The sequence below is a fragment of the Drosophila rhopaloa genome, unplaced genomic scaffold, assembly GCF_018152115.1.
Source record: "Drosophila rhopaloa isolate 14029-0021.01 unplaced genomic scaffold, ASM1815211v1 contig_3, whole genome shotgun sequence".
Classification (NCBI taxonomy): Eukaryota; Metazoa; Arthropoda; class Insecta; order Diptera; family Drosophilidae; genus Drosophila; species Drosophila rhopaloa.
In genome coordinates, this window is record NW_025335123.1 from 20,533,663 (window position 1) to 20,553,909 (window position 20,247).

The window sequence follows — 20,247 nt, forward strand, 5'->3', positions numbered from 1 at the left end:
TGTGCAAATATAATACTCTTCAATTAAGCTAATTTTTAAATATTAACTAAAATATATAGATATAAAAATCCTGAGAAGAACAGTTGCACAGCATTTAAGCTTCGTATTTCAACTTTTAAAATGTTTGTTGGGTTAATCATTTAGATTAGCTCATATTTGAATATATTTCTTTTAACAATGGCTTAATATTAAATTCGCCTTCAACAAAAAATGCAAAAAGATATCATTGCGGCGCATTTTTGCTTAAAAATGACTAACTTTATCACAATAAAGTGCAACAACCGCACTGTAATCACTGTTTTCAACGAGCAATGTTTTTAAAATTGGTTAATATTTTAAGACAAAGACAAATTTTGTCAAACCACAAAAACATGCGATTACAGATTAAATTTGAATATAAATGCACATAAATTTCGCATAATTTAAATGCTTATAAACTTCTTGAACAAAAAGAGTCATTTTAGTTCGCTTTGAGCGGTTAAAGAAATGTTTCAGTTTGTAACCTATTTTTTGGGTGCCTTGGTGGCCCTTAATTTGCATGAATCAATGGTTGATTGCCAGGATAATCGCCGATCCGTGTGTCTACTGGACGATCCTCCAAGGCAGTGTGGCCAATTTTGTCTCACCAAACTGCATCCGATAATCGATATGGTTCCTGGAATCGAGAGAAAGTTGGATCGGATTGAGGAGCAGAATACAGAGGCCCAGGAATCCAAAAAGGACCTCGAGTCGAGGCTGCAGGACCTCCACACCCAGCTGGATACCCAACTTCAGGCGGTACAGACCAGTCTACAAACGCTCCTCAACAGAACCGCTCAGAAAGCACTTTCCAAAATTCCACCGCCGAAATTCGAGCTAATCGGTTCGCGATTCTTTTATATAGAAACCAATAATATTAAAACTTGGAACGAGGCTGCAGCCGCCTGTCGCCAAATAGGCGGTTATTTGGCGTCGATCCAAAATGAATCGGAACTTGAGGCCATCGCAGCAAAACTGAATCCCGATTCTTATTACTGGCTTGGCATCCATGATCGGGGCAAAAGTGGCGACTTCCAATCATTGGCCTCCGGAAAGACAGCTAAATTTTTAAAGTGGCATACCGGATATCCCAAAAACTTGGAACAGAAATTGAATTGCGTTTGGCTTTCCAACGGAGAAATGCATGATTTCTTTTGCAACTCTAAATCTTATTTCATTTGCCAGGCAGACAAGGAAATTTAGATACAAATCAAGACAAAACAATATATGTATATAATCATTTTTGAACATTAAATAAAGACTTACAACGTTTTTTAAATAATATATATTAATTTTATTTATATAAATATATTTCAGTTAATGTATATAAAATTATTAATATCTATTATGTTTTCAAATGATTTTGAAAATGGTCCATTGCATTTGGTTTGGAGACATATTTTTAAAGTTATTGTAAATCAAAATAATTGTAGTAAAACTATATTTTTAAAATTTCATCAAAAATGAATTTTTATTTTTCAATTTTAAGGATCTTTTATAGTGTTAAAATAGCAATTGTTTGTGCCCTTGTCTTGCCAAATATAAATTAAATTTTGGTTTTATTTTCAAAATAAAAATGTATGTAAAACTTCGAAAACACAAATGGCAGCTTTGGCAATTGTTTTCAGTGCAATGTGTGTCGCCTTGCGTTTCTGTTGTTTAGCTGCGTTCGCGCAATTTTCCCATTTCCCGTTCGCTTATTAATGAATTTTCCAATAATTTCTGTTGCTGGATGGAATGGAGTCCGGGGAATCGGGATTTGGGGAATGAAAGGGGGGCGAGGACACCACGTCCATGTGCTGCTGGCATTTTGGTCGCACTTGGACTCATTGTTCGGGCCTTGGCCACTAAATCATTTTATTTCGACGGCAGACAGATGGTGAGCATAAGGCAAAACGCAGAAGAATCTTTCACTGCTTTCGGGTTGAAAAGACGGCTTCCATATGCTACATTGCTATTTGTTTCCATTTTCGATCATTAATGCAAGGAAACATTTATCTAAACTCAGATGGAAAATTCTAAGGCGAAGAAATCATAGTTTATTATTCACTTAGTTACTAATACAAATCAAAAAGAATGCCCTAAAAATAATAATATTGCACCTTATCTGCCAATTGTTACTGAATGTTAGCTTAAGGTAAAATATAACCTGGAGATTCTGAAATATATGTGGTTAAAAATAAACTTAATATCCAATATGTAATAAATGTTCTGTTAAATATAATAAATAGGGCTTTCTTGAACTAAGATGGGATTCTGTATCCCGCCTAAGTGTATTTCTGGGTCGGGGCCGATACCCATTATCCATTATCCATCTTAAATGTAGCTCCAACTCAATCAGCGACCAACAACAGCTCGAGGCTATGTGTACGTTTTTCTTCTTTTCCCGCTTTTCCGACTCCCTTTTTCCACATTTTCCGGACCTGCCAGGCGCAGCGTCTCGGCAACTTTCAATTGTTTGGGGAATTCGAAGTGAACGTTTTTCGCCATTAGTTAAAGTTGAGGTCTATTATTGGCTGAAGAACAGGCACACACAGAAAAATAAATAATAAATAGCTTTAAATAAACTCGAAGAAAATACTCATTTAGTGCTTACATTGTTTTAAAAGTTTGCACAAAAGAAACTTTTGTGGGTCAGATATAGAATTAAAAATTCTTATAAACACATATATATAAAATAAAAATGTAATTAATTGGTTTTAAAAATATAGGGGAATTTATGTTATGTATCAAGCTTTTTGGTAATGCATAAAACCTATATATTTGCCAATATTTTCTGTGTAACAAATGTAAGAAAAGAGGTGAAATGAGGGGAATCCCCACTTGAGTTCCCGGTTGTGTGTTAACGTTAATGCTATTAAATGTTAACTCTGGGTCGGTAATGTATGTTTGATAAGTTAATTTTCGCCGTTAGCATGGAGGAAAACCGAGGGGAAAGCCGGGAACCCAGCCAGCTTATCATTAAAGGCATTGGAAACGATTCCTTGGCCGGCGCACACAGCCAAAAGGACTCCCCAAAGGACTCCCAAAAGGACTCAACAAAGCCATTAAAGCGCTTTTGTTCGGATGGTAGAAAATGGGGAAAAACTGGGGGCATTCAAAGTTACAAAGACTCAACCTTCGCCCCTCTGACCTCCAAAAAAATAACCCCCATCCAGTCACTCATCGTCATTGATCCAATCATTCATTTTCTGTAAGGGGTCGAAGGGCAGGACATTTTGATTGCCCAGTAAGTGGGAAAAGGATGGGAAAATCACCCGACAGACAAAGGCTGACAGTCAGTCATCCATCCATTCAATACAGTGGGCTGCCCTCATTCAAACAGCATTTAAAAACGAGTTTTGAATATATTTTCGAGCTTACGTAATTGGAATATTTATAAAATGTTGTATATCTGATTTATTCAAATCTCATTGAGATATATGATGTAAGAGTTTAAATTTGTATCTCTGTTCGTTTTATATTATTCAAATTTGTATCAATTAAGTTAACAATTTTGGATAGAATGTAGCATACATAATGTGATTTTTCAAATGAATAACAACAAATGAACAACTCATCGTACAAAAATAAATATAATGCCAACATGTTGTAATTTTAAAAATAAATCAAAAATATGTGCTGTACTTATGTGGTTATTCTTATTCACTTTGTTTTTCTGTAGAAACATTTAAGAAAATATATTTAGTCGGAAGCATTAGGGAAATTTCATTTTTAAACCTGAAATGATGCCAATGTGCCAGTGTCTATTTGAAGTCTATAGATGATTTGTTTTATTTTTATTTGATTTACTTAAGAAATCGAACGCTTTACGATTTTGATTTGCGCTCGTTGTGTTTGCTTATGAAAGTGCTACTTACGGCGCAACAATGGATGCCACGTCGGTGGCACATCCGCCCCCGAATAACCGCAGTCCTGCTGCAGTTGGCGTCGTGGAACCCACTCCAATATGCCAACACCAGGACGAGGAAGGACCAGGAACAGAAGCAGGACCAGGACCAGGACCAATATCCATTCCCCCCGCCAAATCCCAAGTGGCTGGTGTCGTTGCTCGCTTCGCTTCTGTTTGGCTTCGGTTTGGTTATGGCTTGGCTTTTGGCTGATTACACTGCCCGAAAAATCGCTCTTATTGGGGCATCTTTATACCCGTTACTCGTAGAGTAAAAGGGTATATTGTATTCGTGCAAAAGTATGTAACAGCTAGAAGGAAGCGTTTCCGACCCTATAAAGTATATATATTCTTGATCAGGATCACTAGCCGAGTCGATCTAGCCATGTCCGTCTGTCCGTCTGTCTGTCCGTCTGTCCGTCTGTCCGTCTGTCCGTCTGTCTGTCCGTATGAACGCTGAGATCTCGGAAACTATAAAAGCTAGAAGATTGAAATTTTGCATGTAGATTTTAGAAGTTCCTACGCAGCGCAAGTTTGTTTCAAAATGGTGCCACGCCCCCTTTAACGCCCACAATCGCTTATATACTATTTTAAAAATTTAGTTTAGCAGTTTTATTGTGTTTATCAATACCTATCGAAATGTAGAAGAAATTTTTCAAATCGGACCATTCGTTAAAATGTTATGCGTGATCAAAGTTTCTATCTCCATCTCCCTCGCACTCCCTTTACCTGAGTAACGGGTATCTTATAGTCGGGGCACCCGACTATAACGTTCTCTCTTGTTTTTATTTTATTTTTATCTTAAAAGATATGTGTTTCCAATGTCTGTTAACTTTGTTTTTACAATATCTCTCTAAGTCGGCCAAAAATAGTTGAATACAAAGTAAAAGTGCCTTCTATGTTATTCTATCTCAAAACATTAATTCTATTCTATCTTAAAAAACAAAGATCGTAACTAATTCTTTTTTTTAATACTCAATGCAGTATCATTGGATTCTCATAAAAACTGTGACTCAATTTAGGTTCACATATTTTCTTTAGGTAATTTACTTGTTTTTTGAATTAAGAATAAAGTATATACATTTGTTGTTTATACAACAATTTTTAAACAAATTAATCCTTTTGTTTTGGCTTGTATAACAAACATATTTCTTGTACTTATGTTAATATATTTTTATTGATCCATAATCATCTGGTTTAGGGTTAAAGTTTCTTCTTGATTAACCAATATGTAATTGTTGCTTATGACTCATGCATTTCTCGTTGGCCTTAAATGTTACATTTTGTGGACAGTGTATGGCTTTCGTTTGGTAGCTGGCTTGGCTTGTTATCCTTTCTGCGCGAGGACTCGCTGGTAATCAATGAAATTACTTTTTAGTTCAAGGCGAGCCAATAGTGTTGCAAAATGAAATTATTGAGTGTGGGACGGAGGAGGTCCTGGCGCTTTTTTCCGGAGCTTGCTAATGAAGTGTTGCCAAGATTGGAGGGCGGGATCGGGCGTGAGATATTGGCGGGACATGGCAGCTCACATTTTTCAGTTATTTCAGTTGCAGCTCCTCTTTTTCCGGTTGGCTTGGGTGTTGCATACATTTGCGCTTAATGGCTTTGGGGAATTCCGATGACGTTTATAGTCGACGGCAGCCGGAGCTCCGGCTCCTTGGATCCTCGGGGAAATTTGCTTTTGAAAGTTTTCCACCCCCTCCTCCCGCTTTCCCACTCCCCTTTCCCCTTTCTCCGTCCCACTTTTCCTCCTTCGCAAAACACTTAAAGCTCGGCTCAGAATAAATGGCAAAGAAATGGCCCGGACATAAAGTAAGGCACAATCTCTGCCCGGACAATAACTCCTTGATGGTCAATGATTTGCTGATGGATGATCTTCATTTCATCCTCGGCCTGGATGGCACAAAACCAGAGCGGAGATTGTCAACTTGTCCAGATGAATGAGGGACAGCCGGCAAAAATGGAATAAATCACGACAGAAGATGTGTTCAGTTTCCTTAAATGCTAAAGTCGTTTAGGAAAACTATAAAATAACATTTTTATACCCTTCAAGAGGCTGTTATAATTGAAGTCAAAAGTGTATGTCCGTTTCTACGAAACGGGCCGCATCGGCTTAATAATATAAGAATAATAATATATTCCGTGATATAGATTTTTTTTAATTTCATGTATACAGTTTTAGTTTAATAAACATTTAGTGATTAAATCATAAAGCTGCCACAGAAACGATCGAAAAAGTTATGGAAAATCGCACTTCTATGCTCATATCTATTTTATCTGAAGTCCGATTCTAAAATGGTATGTCTTAAATAGCTCGTGGTTAAATTCCCTAAAAATCTGCATTCAAACATTTTATTGTATTTTTGGGTCGATTTTTCGTCATTTCTTTAAGGGGTTACCCTTCCCAAATGCTCGAAAAATGGGTTAGCAAAAAAGGGACCAAAAACCTGCACTTCTAAGCACATAACTTTTCGTACAGACATCCGATTTCAAAATGGCACATATCTAAATGATCGTGGTTTAATTCTCTAAAAAATTGTATTTTCAGTTTAGTTTTTATTTTTTGGTCGATTTTTCGTCATTTCTATTAGGGGTTACCCTTTCCAAATTTTTGAAAAATGGCTTTGCAGAAAAGTGCCAAAAAACTAGGCTTCTAAGCTCATAACTTTTCGTACAGATATCCGATTTCAAAGTGGCATATCTCTAAATGATTGTAGTTTAATTCTCTAAAAAACTGTGTTTTCAGTTTAGTTTATTTTTTGGTCGATTTTTTGTCATTTCTTTAAGGCGTTACCCTTTTCAAATTCTCGAAAAATGGCTTTGCAGAGAAGTGACCAAAAACATGCACTTTAAAGGCCATAACTTTTCTCACTGCGATCTGATTTCGAAGTTTTGTACTTCAAAGAATGGTTTAATCCCTTAATGTATAAATAAAAATGTATTTGCTTATTTCTGTAGTTTGACCAGATTTGGCTGTTAAGACCTGATTAAATGCTTAAACTTTTTGTATTTGTTTATAATAATATTACTATGCAAAATTTTTGTTAGCGCGTATATATGTTTTTTTTCTACGGCAGGAGTTATTTGCTTATTATATCCTTGCTAAGGGTATTATAATTTCAGTCAAAAGTTTGCAACGCAGTGAAGGAGACATTTCCGACCCTATAAAGTATATATATTCTTGATCAGCATCACCAGGATTTAGCCATGTCCGTCTGTCCGTCCGTCAGTTTCTACGCAAACTAGTCCCTCAGTTTTTAAGCTATTTGCTTGAAACTTTCCCAAAAGTTGTCTTTCTGTTGCAGGTAGTATATAAGTCGGAACGAGCCAGATCGGGCGAATATATCATATAGCTTCAATAGAAACAATCGGAAAAAAATTCAACAAAATTATAACTTTGTTGTTTTTTTTTGTTCTTTGGGATTTTAAATAATTAAATTAAAATCGGACAACAATATCATAAAGCTGCCATAGAAACGATGGCAAAATGCAGCCCAAAATCGACATATTTCATTGTTTTTGGCAATATAGGCATATAAATCGAAATGTGGTCGATTTGTAATAACTGCAAGGGTATATTTATTAATTTATTTTTGATCAGAGAATAACTGCACTTGTATTGTATAAGGTATAAGGTCGCAAATGTATGGCATTACAAACTTGTGACCTAAACTATAAAATCCCATCGGTATAAAAAGCGAAAGCTTGTCGCACTCGTTTCGTACTTATGTATTTATTTATAGCTATCTGCTAATCTCGAACCGCAGAATGATCTTCAGACGCTACTGAAAGTGCTTATCTGTGGGCAACTATGTTTGTGGAGACTGTCTTCCGGTATTTGAATCGATTTCGGGAATCACATTCAACACCAGAGCAGAAGTGCAATCGTTGCCTTGACTTTGCCCTTTGGGTAGCAACCACCTCCAATACGCGGACCCAGAAATAATAGGCTCTTCAGGCTGAAAAGTAACCTTATCCAGAACTCCCTTACATACCCATTAAAATGACTTAACATAAACTTATAAATATGCAAGTTAATAACAATGGCAGACGGCATCCGAACGAAAAGTTAAGCGGAAACTTGCACGGTCCCCTCGTTTATATAGGGAGTGCAGTTGAGTGAAGGTTTTCCGGGGTCTGGATTCGGGATTCCGGATTCAGGACACAAATTAAGCGAAGTCTACAAAAAGTTTACCGGAGAGGGTTGGTATTTATCCATATTTGTGTTACTAAAATACCCAGATCAGTTGTAAAATAATCTCAATCACTTCCATTTATTAATCTCCCATTTCACCAACTGAATACAAATGAATACCACACACCATTAAATATAGATTTATTAGTTTGTATTAATAATCAAATATTTGATACTTAAACAGTGCGACTCATTAGGACTTGGGCCTTATCATCATTTCGGTGAACGTTAGTGATATCTGCCAGTCGTGGTTATGCCATGAGCCCCAATGAATTCCGTAACCTTTGCCTTCTTTCGAGTATTTTCCATTGAGCGAACTGTAATTTAAAGTGATTATAGTAGGAAGATTTAAGCAGAGCATAAATAAACAGGTATACCTAAATCCACATTTATCGTACCACCATGCACCATAAGCAGCGGCACAATTTCGTTTATCTAAATCATTATCCCGATCAAATGTGGTGAACTTTTGGTTCTTATTGTATGTGAGTGAGTCTCCGGCTTCACCAGAATATTTCCCTAGATTCTTCAACTCGTACAATTCCTTCTCACTCCCAATCATAAAGTCATCATAGTGAGCGTAACTGGTGGATCCATTAACCTTCCCAAGTTTGATGTAGAGTTCGTGGGGTCGTGCCTCAGTCATCCGATGCAATTTTTCCAGCCCGATGAAAAATTCTCCCCTGACATTCCCAAATCCATATTTATAATCATTCCAGTTTCGATGGAAGTTCTCGGATCCGTCAATGCGTCTCTGAATTACAGTCCAACCAAAAGGAAACGACGCACATGACACCTTAAATGGTTCCATCTCCCTGAGTTTTATTCGGTATTCCGAAAGCTGACTAGATAGTTCTGATTTTGTTTTCTCAATCGCTTTAATTTGAGTCGTAAGGGTCAAGATATGTTCATCTCTATTTTTAAGGTGCCCCTCTTTCACCTTTAAAATATCTTCTTTGCTTTTGGTTTGACCTTCGGATATTTTTAACTTACTCTTCAAGTTTTTTATGGTGTCTTGTAGGGTATTTACTCGTCTTTTGAGTTTATCGTTGTCATCAGCAGTTGTTTTCATCTGTACAAAATGATTTAGAACAGGAGTTAAAATAATAATCATGGCATTTGTTTTTAATATTCTAATTAGTTGGTTCCTGCGGTAAATCTTAATTGAGGTTAGCCCAGAAAGTGGATGTTTTATCAAATAAATCACTTTCAAATACACCGATAACTGGCAGCGTCAATTCGAAACTAAAATTATTGAAAGGAATGAAATTTGAATATTTCCTAATAGAGCTCTAGACAAAGCATAATTGCAATGCAGTATTATTTATTGGGCTAAAAAAAACTCGTACTTTTGTGCTTTCTTCACATGCGATTTACATATAAATTGGAACAAACACTTCCGATAAGAACGCGAAAGGATGTCTATATATCCGTAACTCACCGACTTAAGTTGTTCCTCGGTTCTGTCCAATCTCGTATCCAGTTTGGTCTGCAGAGCCTGAATTGAATTCGCGAAGTCTTCTTTTGTGATGATTTTGCTCACTTGTTCCTGAAGTTGGTTCTTTATTTCGGATTTCACAGCCATATGTTGTTCTTCCGCCAGCTTGAATCTCGAATCGAGTCCTGCCTCGATTTCTTCCAACCTTTTTCGGATATTATCAGAATCGTCTAATAGCGGGTTGAGTGTGGCCAGGCAAAAGGAGCCACACTGTTGAGGTGCATCTTGGAGAACGCACAACGACTCATCCTTTGAATGGAATCCAATTCCTCCTTGTACACTTGGAAAAATTAATAAGCCAAGCAAATAGGATAATAGTCTCAGCATCTTAAGATGTTCCATCTACTCAAATCGAATTTAAAAAGTGAACTGAAATGTAGCTATAAGTTGAAGAAGCAACGAAGCCTAAAATATTGCTGATAAGCCCCGTGAACGTTCATATTCCGGATGTATGGCACATGGCCTTCCTAATCACTTATCCGTTGTCCAAAAATCGGAAGAAACCAGATCGCCTAATATGTATAGCATATAAATAGAAATGAGCTTATTTTCTTATCGCTTACTTGCGCTTTATTTATTTTTAAATCACCAAAAAACAGCGGGAAAGTTGCAAAGTTCATATTTTTAAAAACTTTGCCAAAACAAGACACACAGTCAAAAGAATGAATGTTTTGAGCAGCTGAGAACCTATACCATCAATTCCCAAATTCCCAAAACAAAATTTTTTAGCTGAGAATTCAAATGGATTGGAAATTTTGTTACGAATTCAACGAGCTATGATATTCCAAGATCAAGATAATTATTTCTAGGATTGGATTAAAAAACCGAAAATCGAGTAGCTTTTTTCCATATTTCGGTCATCAAAAACATATTTTTATATCCTTGCAGAGGGTATTATAATTTTGGTCTAAAGTGTGCGACGCAGTAGAGCAGATATTTCCGACCCTATAAAGTATATATATTCTTGATCAGGATCGTCTCCTGAGTTGATATAAGCATGTCCGTCTGTCTGTTTCTACGCAAACTAGTCTCTCAGTTTTAAAGATATTCTTTGCACGCAGTATATAAGTCGGAACGGTTGGGATCGGCCGACTATATTCTATAGCCGCCATATAACTGATTGATCGGAAATGCGATAACTTTGGTGTTTGTAAAGTTAGGAAGTTGGGATTTTTAATGAGTATTAAGACTGCATCATATTAATAATTTTGGAGAATATCAACTTCGGCTCCGCCCGAAGTTAGCTTTCCTTTCTTGTTTTCGTTATTTCTGGAAAAAATCACTCATACGTACTGTGGTCTTAATTGTGGTTCTTGTAAACCTTACATCTATTTCCCGTTTGGAGCGACTTTAATTGCGTTTCTTTGTCTAGAATGGGTTTTCGTTCCTTCCCATGGACCTTTATTGATATATCTGCGCGCCATCACTCATACGCACTGTGGAACGTGGCCATAATTACTGCGCTCCTTCGGTCGCTCACTGTACTGAAAACCGTGCTGCCTGTCCGGATGATTGACTCCGGCCGCGGGGATTTCCGTGGGCGGAAGGATGCAGGCGACTGGGGCGACAGGATGCTGGCTGACGGAGGAGGGCAGTCAAGGGTTAAGCGGGTCACAGCCGGTTGACAGTTGCAATTAATGCGGCAATTGCAGTTGAGTTTTTGTGCCAAAGATGATGCAGCATTACCAAGAGGGGGAGTGGGGGTGGGAGTGGCTCCATGTCCATGATGGTTATTCCCAGTTTACAGCTCCTCCTGCTAATTGGCATGCATCAATGCATCGATGACGTTTATTAGCAGTGCTCAGACACACTCGAGGGCGGTGGGATGGCACTCTCTGATGACGTTATTGTGTGCGCAGTGCGGCAAATTAAGTTAATTTGATTTAATGGGCAACTCGAGCCCGGCTGACGGATAATAATAGCGATCTGGGGTTCCACGGTGAGTGGGTGAGTGGGTGAGGGGTGTGTCCTGGAGTGGGGGAGCCGAGCCCTTCAATTGCCCCGCCATGCAGCTCAATTAAAACGTGGCCTAATTGACGACGACTTCTATTTCGAGAGCCACGGCATTCCATCCCTCTTGTCATCGAGTATCCTTTAATTCACATTCCCTCTTCATATTAAATCATACAACATTTTTGAACACTTCCCTTGTAGACACCTAAATTGAGAGATAATACTTGCGGATATATCTCTGTTTTTTTAACATATTGTTTACTTTATGCATTTTCATTTCATAATTATCTACCCTTAGTTTCTACATTCTTAGAATATTTTTTAATTTAAATTTGACAGTGTTAATTTTATCTGTGGAATAAGAATTAGCTAAAAATGTGTTCAAGAATTAGCATTTGTCTGCTATCAGTTATCCACCGGAATTTGTAACTTAGTTATGCTTTTGTTATGTTTTTCAAGCTTGTTTCAGTTTTGTTTTCATTTTGCAATGTTTTCAATGTTTTACTCAGTTAAAAACCATTAGATTTCTTTTGGGACTCAAATGTGTTTGCAAAGCTTGCATTTTTCTCGATAGAAAGATATATTTATTTCAAAGTAATAAGTGTTTTCTGTAGCCATTTATGCGTGTTCTGGGCACGTCGAAAAACGCCATCAATTCTGGTGTGACACGAGGATGAGGATGTGGACGAGGTCTTCATTAGCCCGCGAGATGTAAGCGCTGGTTCAGGTTTCGCCCCCTTTCGGGGTTATGTAGATATTCTTTGGGCACTGATTTAGCTGCTGTCGTTTCTTGTAACACTCGTTGTCGTCATCGGGTCGAGTGGCAGCATTTAATGAGGTGCAAATGAGCTTGTCCCGGCATCAGCATCGCACCGTGGAGCCCAAGGAGCCAGAGTCGCCCACTTTAGAAAGAAATTAGCTGTCAGGAGTAGGCCAAGTGGCAGAGGATCCAAGGAGCACCTGGCTCAAGAGTACACTGAAACTGCCCTGGACTTGTAGCATTTCGAATTCTTTGAATATGAAACAAATTGGATTTTTTAATTTTTCTTATAATTTTTATTTGTCTATTACACAGTTTTTTCTGATTTTTTTTTATATAGTTATAGGTGTTCAAAGTTTATACTTAACAAATAACATTGCATTATAAGAAATTGGTTTGCTTAAGTAATGTTTAAAATGTTGTATTTAAGAAAAAAGAAGTATTTTATTACTTGGTTAATAGTTGTCTTTAAAATTGTAAAATTACTTGATTTAAGATATCTTTTTAAGCGAAATTTGTTGTAAATATTTTATTTATTTTTTTCCAGTGCTTCTGGTATCAAGATGAGTGGCAAATGTTGTTGCTAATTTCTCCCACTTGCTCTGCTCTTGTTTTTTTGTTTTTCTTTAACTGTCTGTCTGTCTGTGCGTCTCAGAAATTTTACATATTTTCTATGAAAATTACCATAGACACATGGCCGCCGACCCGCCCCCTTCCCCCGCCCATACTGCCACATACTGGGCACGTAGTCGTGGGTGCACCCACTTAACATGATAAGCGACAAGACACCTAACATGTTCAACACGACACCTCCACGACAGCGACTGCGGAGCACCCGAGATGCCGGGATTCTTGATTTGATGGGTGAAGTTTACCACGATTTTAGGTATACAAAAATAATAACAACTGCTGAAAGCTTTGCTAGCTTCACCAGAAAAAATAAGAATAAGAATTTATGATCTCTTCAAATTAAGTGTCCAAAAATAAGAAGTTATTGCCCAAAAAGCAATATTTTAAAAATTGTCTGGCACATTTAAAGAATTACAACAAGGAGCAATATTTGTAATATTTAATATTGAAAGAAAATTAATTAAAGTCATTTTAAATAATACATACAATAATTTATAATTCTTTTAACCAAATATATTATCAATTAATAACATGAACCCTTCAATGACAGTTGAAAACTATTTATATTTTAAGTATAATAAAAAATGAAATGCAGGCATTTAAAATGTGATTCTTAAGTGACAGCTTTCTGACAAGTCTTTTTACGTGGAAAAAATCCAGGTTGTCTCAGAGGGAAATTTGAGATTGGCGGCGGGGGAGGAGGGAGAGGGGGCTCCTTGGGTGGTTTTGTAGGGGTTTTGCGGGTGGCTGTCACATGCAAAAGGTGTCCTGGCAGCCGAGTGAGGACTGGATCGTCCTTGCCGCCCGTCCTTTTGGCTGCTTTCAGCTGTTCCTGCCGCTGACTTGCGGCTTCTCCGTCTGCGGCAGGACTTCTGCGGAACGAGCCCGCCCACATGTCATATTAAGCCAGTGTCCTGGCGAACGTGTGCGGCATAAGTTGCCACAGCATTTACACTCGACCCCACTCGACCCCCCGCCCCTTGCCCCTTGCCGCAACTGCAATTATCTATTTGCGACAAACATTTGCAAACAACTTTTTCCTTTGACTAATTAGCGCGCTTAGTGTTTTTCCCACACTTTTCCCACAATTTCTTAACGCTTAATGGTTGTTTTTAAGCGAATTGAATTTGCTGCCCAGAAATAACTGAAGTGAGTACTAAGTGGATTAAAATAAAACCGAAACTACATAGACGCACAAGGGTCACCATGGACACATAAAGATATTTCTATGATTGTTTCTTAATTAACATTATATTATCTTATTTTATTTTCATTTAATACAATTAACTTGACTTGATTTATTCTTCACTTTTTACATTCCAAACATTACAACTTGGTGTTTGTAAGATTTAAATGTGAATTGTATATAAAATAAGTAGAGTTTTATTGCTGGCTTAATTTATAGTTTTTAATTTAATTAATTAATTACATGTTATTATTTATATCTCCTTTCAAAGAAATTCAATTTCATAGGAAAAAAAAACCCTTTCTCTCCAAAAGATAATTTTGCAATATGGCAGAGCTTTGTTAGCCACGAAAAGGAAAACATTTGAATTGTTTCTATTAAAATATTACACATACGCCCCATTGCCGCATTGAAATCCAACAAATTTCGGCCATCTGTGCGTTTTAATAGGCAAACACTAAATAAAATGCAAAGACACACAATTTTGTGGGCCTGCAAGACAGTTTTCTAATTATTTTTCACAATGGAAATTTTCCTCGACTCGTCTTTTTTTCCACATTTTTTTTTGGGTGTTGGTAAGTGTATGGGCAGCTCCATAAATTGTCAAACCACAATGTGGGCGGTGCAGTGGATAACGCAAACCAAACCACAAAACGATTGAATGCAACCGCGTAACGTTTTGCCACTTTTTACACTTGTCTACAGTATTTTAAATATACTTTTGCGGTCAATCGGAGGGAGGAAAACAAGAGCAATAAAAATGCGACAACAACAAAAATTAATCTAAACTATAAACGAACACATTATACCCACTAGAAAATTAAAAGTTTAGGGTTATAATAAATTTAATATTGCAATTATTGGAAAACCAAATAATAATCAAATATCTGATTAATGCCTGCCCATAACTTAGTTTATTGCTTTGAATTAATTGTTTTAAATTGGTAAGGCAATATTAAGTAGCTGTGGCTTACATGTTATTTTCTATACATATATATATATTTTAAAAGTCACTAAAATATATTCCATTATTTCTCTTTGTTCGCATGGACCTTTGATATCCTGTAGTCCGTAAAACATAACCACCGTGATATGTACAGATCGAAACGCATAAAAACCATGTTACCTCCATTTATTTACCCCTTTTTTCCTGCTGTTTGTGTGACATTGTTTTTCTTTTTTTTTTCTGCTTTAAGCTACACAAATTGCATAAGGTCGGGGGATATCGGGGGGAGTGGGGAAGTGGGTGGGGAAGCTGACGAGTCAATGACTCGGAATGAACACCTTTAAGCCGCTTAGAAAATTGCAATGCCCAAAAATCACATCACAGTGAAGCGGAGCAGCCAGCAACAACAATGGTTAGACATTTTTCCAGTTGTCAAGGGACATGACATTGCATGCCCCCATAGTTGTGCACTGAGATTAAATGGTGGCTAAAAAAAATTATTTATTGATTATACGTCACTCATATTTATCGTTAACCCAAACAGCACTCTCATTGTTTCTATATTATTTGTTAAGCCTTTTATTTTTTAATTAATATATCTGAAACGAAAAATGAAAGTGATTTGCAGAGCTACGCATTTATGGTATTTCTGTTAAATATTTACTAATATTTATATATTCATTTTGTTATTTATATGTATATAAGTTTATTGCACTTAAGAATATTCTTTAAAGTAAAAGATTTTTCCTTAGTTTTCCTAGTGCATTCCCCCACTATTTCACCGCCCACCAACTCCATTTTTGCGACTCCTTTTCTCTGTTGCACTCGCTGCCGTCCAAAAGGATTTCCAAATCAATTTGATTTGCCAGGGGTTAGAGTGTGTGTTGGGAAAAGGGGAAAAGGGGAAAAGGGGGAAAAGTGAAAAGCGAAATGGGGGAAAGCGGGGGAAAAGGGGGAAGTTTCAGGTCTGCTGCCGCTCGCAATCAATATGCAATACTGTTGCCCATTGTCTCTCGCTTTTTGATTTCGTTTGCTTTTGTCAATTTCCACGGGCCTCTTGGTCTTATTTTCTCCTTTTTTTTTGATCCCTCCGGTCCTAACTCTTTTTCCTTTTTTTTTGATTTTGTTTGCTGCAGAGATTTCATTGCTTGGTCCTGCTTTGTTTGCCTCAGTGCCACTCCCATTCCAATTTCCATTCGCCCAGTAAAATCACATTTGACTTGGCATTTTAATGACGTTGACAGGAGCGGAATGACAAACGCAACAAGCCAAATTAACAGTGTTTTTCTGCCCTAGGTTATTTCAGAAAAAATCGACTAAAATTAAGTAAGTCAAAAACTCAGAAAAAGTAATCAAATTACCATCCTTATAAAGTTCAAATATTTAATGAATAAGGCAAAGCCAAGTAATCAAAAAACTTAGACACTTTTATTAGAGAGTGAACAAAATTTGAATATTTAAATATATATTTAAAAATTACGAAAACTATTAGTAACAATGTTTAATATTTATTGAGTTTTATTTATTGCTTAGTGTTATTTGGTAATTTATTTAGAAACAAAAATAATGAATAACTTATAAACCTAATATATAATTTTAAAAAGCCCCAGATGTTCACAAATTTTATTAGATAATTTTTACCAACTAAAATTCGTTTTAAAACCAATTTCATCTTTTCCTTCTTGGTCTTTTTCTTGGAAAAATTTCCACAAATTATTCGATAATAGAAAATCAAATTGCAACAAATTCGCACACAATTGCAACACAAAATGGGACAAGCGGAGGACACAAAAAACAATGTGAGATCGAAAATAAAGTGGATGCCATCAGCAAGACGCCATTGCGTCAGTTCGATTTTCTCCATTTTCACTTGAGGCGGCGGGAAAATTGCAGGGTGATGGGTTTGTGGAAAGTCTGGCTTAGTCCAAAAGGGCAACAATGTTGTCGCATTTGTAACTCAGACACCCTCAGACACATTCAGACACATTCAGACACCCCGGAAAATGGGAGGAAAAGCGGCAGGGGTTTTCCCGAGCACATGCAGCGAGTTAAAGAATTCCAATCAGCAGGACCATTGTTCTTGAGACATTCGCCCAGCAAAATTGAAGATAATTGAAGTGTAAAACGTTGCAAGCGGAAGTGCAGCAGTCAGCAAGGGGTTTCCCCGGAAAATACACCAGAACCCCCCCATTTTCCACACTCCCTGAGGTTGTGTTTGTGCTGATGTCAAGGCATATTATGCAATACAATTTTGGCAACAGCAGATTTCCCTCCTCAGACATTTTTGAGTCACGTCTACCGTCGAATGCGGAAATGATGAGACAAAGGCAGATGCCGCAGCAAGAAAGGGAGGGCTATGTGTGGCTGGAAAGAGAGGGCTATATGTGGCCGAAAGAAAGGGAGACCACAGCGCAAATGGAGGCCAGCAATAAAACTGTTTACTGCATGGACAGCAACAACAACAACGGCTGCTCTGAGTGCACTGAAAAAATAATCTGTGATAAAAACTACAATAATAAGCAATCAAAAAATAAACCTTTTTTCTAATTAATATTTTCATTTTCACAAAGGATTCCTATTAAATATTACTAAATCAGTAAGTAAGAAATTTTAAAAATATTATAATTACATAATAGTTCTCTGGACTGTTAATATTTATATTGTACTTAGCCAATTTTTAAAAAAATCATTATTTTCCAAGCGGTAACATTTGAATATTAGCGAATTGTACAAAAATAAAATGTATGAAAAAGAATACAGATATGCTGGAATTAAGCTAGTAAATGGAAAAGCTATTTATAGAAACTTGTATCATTTTTCAATTAAAAAGCTGGAAAAAATATATAAGTTTGTATGTTAGGGTGATTTATATAAAATTGTGAATATCAAACTGTTTAAATCGGAATCTTCACAGAAATTTGAGAGCAGTGTATAAAGTAAAATAAGAATCCGAACAATGGCAGCAATATGAAGAGGAGGAATAAGAACAAAAAGTGCAATAACAAAACAACGATATGCAAATCGCTGACAACGAAGTGAGCAAACAATCCTTGCTCCGAGTCCTTTTGTCCTGCCAATGCAATTGCCAAATTGCCAACGTAATAAGAAACAAGAAAAAGATTTTGGGGACACAAAACGGAGGAGAATGACAGCAGCGATAGAGCAGAAGAAAAACTTGGACTATTTTCATAGGCAATTTTCCGCTGGATATTGCACACGAGTCGACTTTTTATTTGAACGTCATTTTTATATTGTTACAGGAAGATCAAGGACATTTAGGTTTTGTCGTTTTTGGTATTTCGTATGGGCTTACACGGCAATGCAACGAATTTCTGAAGTTTCGATCTGTAATATTTATTTAAATGCTCCAACTTTTGAAAACCTTTAAGGTACTCATAAAACAAATAAGTATTGAGTTCAGTTTTCAAAGACAGATTCATCTGAAAATGCAACAAAAATATTCCAAAATTGGAATGTAAACGCAAATGGAATGTAAATCACAACAAGACATGACGAAAATCGCACAACGTCATGGCATAAAAAATTGTTTTGCTTTTGTGATTGAAGCGATCCTCAAGGGAAAATGGGCGGGGTGGGCGGGGCAATGCCATGGGTGGCCGGGCGGTAAAAAATGGGGGGGTTGCATTTTGCCTTGGGCGGAAATGTCATTGGCAATGCCGCTCAGATTGGCAACAGTTGTATAAACGATTGGGATGTTTACTTCATAATATGAAGTTGTTGTTTTTCTGCAGAGACATTTAAAACTGGGGCAGACCAAAAATCAGGACTGGATAAAAATTTAAGGCAAATTAGTGTCACATTTAACCAATATTTATTACATTTATTTTTGGTCCATCATTTATTAAACAAAACATTGATTTAAAATAGTTTTTAGCATAAAGTTAGTTTAGATTTCTAACTATATTGTTAATTTGGTTTTCATTTCATATTCTCGTCTTTCCATGCACTTTATTTAATTTGATTTTGATTTTAATTTATGTTGACTTTCCGCAACCCTGTAAGCCTAAAAAAGTGGAAGTTTTCAGGGAGTTGGGGGAAATTGGCATCCATAACCTGGAGCGCATTACCAGAGGTAAAAACGAAAACGAATAAATGAAATTTCGAATGCATGTGAAATTGCATTTGTGCATGCAGATGAGCGAGGAAAAGGGATGGAAATTGGGTGAAAATCTGAAAAACGGGCGTTGCTAAAAAACTAACATTTTTGAACTTGCTGTTAAATAACTGGAAACAAAATTTAGCAATTTTAAATGGAAGTCCGCAACAATGTCCTCGTATAAGCCTCTCAGTAAATATTGAAAAAGCATAAATTAAAAGTTATTTGATATGATCGAAAAGAAATAGTATTTTAAATGAAGAAACGTATTTGTTATATTTGACCAATTGAAATAATTCTGATTCTATTCCTAATTTAGTAGTTATCAAACAAGTTTTAATTCTTGATCAGCATCACCAGGACAGTTGATCTAGCCATGTCCGTCCGTCCGTTTCTACGCAAACTAGTCCCTCAGATTTTAAGCTATCTGCTTGAAACTTTCCCAAAAGTTGTCTTTCTATTGCAGGTAGTATATAAGTCGGAACGAGCCGGATCGGATATAGCCGCCGTATAACTGATTGATCGGAAATGCCATAACTTTGGTGTTTGTAAAGTTAGGAAGTTGGGATTTTCTATGGGTTTTATTTTTGGCCAATCAATCCGACCTACCAAATTTCATAAGGATCGTCCGACTATATCCTATAGTTGCCATATAACTGAACGATTGGAAATGCCATAACTTTGGTGTTTTTAAAGTTAGGAAGTTGGGACTTTTTATGAGTATTAAGAATACATCATATGAATAATTTTGAAGAATATAATTTACAGAATATTCTGCAAGGGTATATCAACTTCGGCTCCGTCCGAAGTTAGCTTTTCTTTCTTGTTAATTGTGTCTCTGTATATGGTGCATGGTGGTACGTTACATGTGGATATAGGTATACCTGTTTATTTATGCTCTTATTAAATTTTCTTACTAAAATCACTTAAAATTACAGTACGCTCAATGGAAAATACTTCAAAGATGGCAAAGGTAATGAAGGAATTAAGTGGGCCTCATGGCATAACTACATATATAATATATCACTTACGTTCACCGAAATGATGATAAGGCC

General features: G+C 36.6%; 2 protein-coding genes across 2 annotated transcripts; one reads left to right on the forward strand and one right to left on the reverse strand.

The window, feature by feature from the left end:
- The first annotated feature begins 486 nt into the window (after window positions 1–486).
- On the forward strand, window positions 487–1,221 carry LOC108046081 (accessory gland protein Acp29AB-like). The gene has a single exon (XM_017125634.1). It carries the CDS (start codon window positions 487–489, stop codon window positions 1,219–1,221), a length of 735 nt encoding a protein of 244 aa, XP_016981123.1.
- Window positions 1,222–8,295: 7,074 nt separating this feature from the next.
- Window positions 8,296–9,942, reverse strand: LOC108046079 (fibrinogen-like protein 1). Its single transcript, XM_017125633.1, has 4 exons — window positions 9,544–9,942; window positions 9,096–9,174; window positions 8,480–8,978; window positions 8,296–8,419 (listed from the first exon to the last, which is right to left on the reverse strand). The coding sequence occupies exons 1-4, from the start codon at window positions 9,940–9,942 to the stop codon at window positions 8,296–8,298; spliced, it is 1,101 nt and encodes a 366-aa protein (XP_016981122.1).
- Window positions 9,943–20,247: the final 10,305 nt, after the last annotated feature.

What these genes read in the sequence shown, in the direction of transcription:
- LOC108046081 (XM_017125634.1), top strand. Translation starts at nt 487, where the DNA reads ATGTTTCAGTTTGTAACCTATTTTTTGGGTGCCTTGGTGGCCCTTAAT.
- LOC108046079 (XM_017125633.1), bottom strand. Translation starts at nt 9,942, where the DNA reads ATGGAACATCTTAAGATGCTGAGACTATTATCCTATTTGCTTGGCTTA. An exon ending in CCGAGGAACAACTTAAGTCG is followed by an intron (nt 9,175 to 9,543) that starts GTGAGTTACGGA and finishes CATTTTGTACAG; the next exon opens with ATGAAAACAACTGCTGATGA. An exon ending in TACGATAAATGTGGATTTAG is followed by an intron (nt 8,420 to 8,479) that starts GTATACCTGTTT and finishes TTTAAATTACAG; the next exon opens with TTCGCTCAATGGAAAATACT.